General features: G+C 39.0%; 1 protein-coding gene across 1 annotated transcript; it reads right to left on the reverse strand.

Annotated features, from left to right (window-relative positions):
* Positions 1 to 1366: 1366 nt before the first annotated feature.
* On the reverse strand, positions 1367 to 2711 carry LOC110301020 (prostate and testis expressed protein 14-like). Its single transcript, XM_021171225.1, has 3 exons — positions 2621 to 2711; positions 1910 to 2023; positions 1367 to 1491 (listed from the first exon to the last, which is right to left on the reverse strand). Exons 1-3 carry the CDS (start codon positions 2709 to 2711, stop codon positions 1367 to 1369), a joined length of 330 nt encoding a protein of 109 aa, XP_021026884.1.
* Between the last annotated feature and the right edge of the window lie 387 nt (positions 2712 to 3098).

Consider the following 3098-nt stretch of genomic DNA (forward strand, 5'->3'; position numbering starts at 1 on the left):
ATGTGCCTACGAACACACAGTGGAGTTGAACGCTGTGGTGCAGGAACATCTTCACCTATGATGTCTCATCCTAGTCACTTGATGGCACTGAGGATGTCTGAGAAATTCCACAAGCATACTTTTAGAAGTGTCTGTGGGGACATTTCCTGAGTCAATTGCTGTTCTAATCTGTGCTTTAAGACATTAATGCATTTTAACATTTGACAAAATGTTTTAAGAAATGGGAGAGTTTTCTTGGGGAGAGTCTGGTTGGAGGAAGTAGGTAATCAGGGGCAGTTCTTTGGGAGATGTATCTCCTCTTGGTCACTCTCTATTTCACTCAGCTGTACTTCCCACAGGCCATGACTTTAAAAGCTCTGTTCTACTGCATTTTCCGATCATGGAGGAAATCTCAAAATCATGAGATAAAACTAATTCTTCTTCTTTTCGTTGTTTTATGGCCACAGCAGTGAGACTCTACCTAACATATACCCAATGTTCTCTGAATAGAGTGAAGTGAGATGCTGGAACTCTTGTTTGCTGGCCAGCCTAGCAAAAAAAAAAAAAAAAAAAGAGTTGGTGTCAGGTCTATCATATTTACAGAGAAAACACCCTTAATTGCAGCATTTGTCAATCAGGATGATTTACTATAAAAAGGGGCAACAATATGGTCTTGCTGTTATTACAATGCTAAGTACAAGCTCCCAAGACCTAGAGTCTGCACATATACTTGGGACCCTGCCCCCAAATTATTTTATTGGTAAATAAAGATGCCAACAGCAAATACCTGGGCAGAAGAGACATAGGTGGGGTTTAGGTTTCCTGGGCTTGAGGTTGGAGGAGAATCAAGAAGGGAAAGAAGGTAGAAGAGAAGGAGAAGCCTCCATGGGATAGGTAAGCCATGAATACAGGGCCCTGAAGGCTGGCCAATTAGAGTTGAGAGCAGACCCAATGAAACATAGTAAATAATAACTAGGGTTTATCAATAGAAAAGTAGATTTAAGGAGCATAGAGGGTAGGTATCTACCCAGATCTTATGCTATTTAAGACTTACTATAAATATAAAGGTTGTGTATGTTTTTAATCTGGGAACTAAGTGGTCAAAGCTGGTGTAGAAAACCTGGATTGGGATTAAATAATTTCTACAACAATCAAGAGAAAAGGGGGTATAGTATGCTAAAGGTCAGTCAATGCTGAAAGGATGGAGGAATCCTAGAAATGAAGAGTGACAATTCAACCATCAAAATATAAATACCCAATGCTAACAGACAGGTATCAGGGCCTTGGCCATGCTGGACATTTATGGCCCAGTGTTGTAAGGCTACAAAAGCACATGAAAGGGATAAGGGCTTACCCAAGAAGAAGAGGACAAACAAGGACCAGATCTTTAAAACTGGTTACACAAAGAACTGGAATTGCAACATTTATGTTCCGATCTCACACTTCCTCTAATAATGTATTTGTTCACACAATGGGTCCAACATGTCTGGGTCCCATAACTGAGAAAGTCACCTACAGATTAAAAAATGGAAGAGGCAAAACATAAATATTTTGGAAGGAATCAATGACTTTTTAAGTGAGAAGATCCAGAATCTCAGGTCAATCATTCATCTAATAAATTTACACACAGAGAGTACCCTATTTATAAAACTACTAAATAGAATTACAAAACCTTTCATCTCTGATTATATCCTCTTAGATAGCCATGAGTACCACTAAAAGAACCTGCAAAACAAAAAGTATCTTTTATCTTCACTGATTTATTTGTTTGGACTACCAAACCAGCCAATACCAGGGAAAGGGAGCCCTTTCCTATTTTTATATAGAAATATATTTTCCAACACACTCCATCATTGCCCACATATCTGAGGAAGGCTGTATCCGACAAAGACAAGCATGATCACTCTGAGGCTCCTAAGATGGAACATACCTGAAGTAACTGTCCATAAGAGACACTTCTGGTCTCTTCTGGCTACACAGTATCCTGACTGTGTTAGACAATTCTTGGTAGAATTGAAATGTTTACACTTGACACATAACAGAGCTGAAAGGCAAAACAAAGTGTAAGAGGTTTACTCAAGGTCGGTTCCTGTGGGTCTGAAGAAGAAATAATCACTAGTGGGGATTGTGTTGTATGTTTTGCTGACCCCTGCAGGCCTCTGGAAAGAGATGTCTTCAAGGCAGCAAGCTTTAGGGAACTCTCCACCCCAAATCCTGGCAATGGACAGACCATAATGATGAACATCAGAGACCTGATGCAGGCTGCCTAAGCCAATCACACATGGATGGGCACTTTCTCATTGTTATCATCCTATTGAGAACTTTGCTTGCCCAACTTTCAATATACACTTAGAACCATGAAAAATTGAGCATAAGAAACTGAAAAGGTTTCAGTATTAAGGAGGTGAAATGAGGATGAAAAGGACAAGTAACTTGAAGAAGGACAAGGAAAGTAAAAAATGGGAGGGGGAATGAGGTCTATAATTCTCATATCAGAGACAGATGGAAAGGAAGAATGTATGAGTATGGGAATGGAGAATTCATGCATCATTTCCTCAAACACAACACATTATCATAATCAAATGTCTGTCCAGCAGTAACAGCTCCTAACTGCCAGGATCTCATCTTGCAAATAGCCCACCAGCAAGGAGATGCCAAGCAGGAGTATCAAGAGGTATTTTCCAATTGCAGTGGGATCCTAGGAGCAGAGAGCAGCAGAAAGCTGCATACATTTTTTTTAACCAGTCAATACACAACTACCACATCCTCCTAAGAACTAGAAAGGATAACAAAATACAAAGATGGAACACCCATCCAACAAACACAAGCCAAGATTTCAGTACCTAGAAAAATAATCATCCCAAAGAGAGATGACTAAACACCTGCAAAAAAAAAAAAAAAAAAAAAAACCCACAATCAATAACAGCCAGGACAATATGTACCCACTAGAGGCTGGCTACCCTACTATGGTAGTCTCTCAGAAATGTAATATACCTGAAGCATAGGAAAAGGAATTCAAAATTGCTATTATGATTATTTTCAAAGAAATCTAAGAGGATATGAAAAAAATCACTTAATGAAGTATATGAAAAGAAAAACAGTGAAATGAAATGAAGGAA

This window comes from Mus caroli, unplaced genomic scaffold (assembly GCF_978045245.1).
Source record: "Mus caroli unplaced genomic scaffold, Mus_caroli_1 scaffold_11, whole genome shotgun sequence".
Classification (NCBI taxonomy): domain Eukaryota; kingdom Metazoa; phylum Chordata; class Mammalia; order Rodentia; family Muridae; genus Mus; species Mus caroli.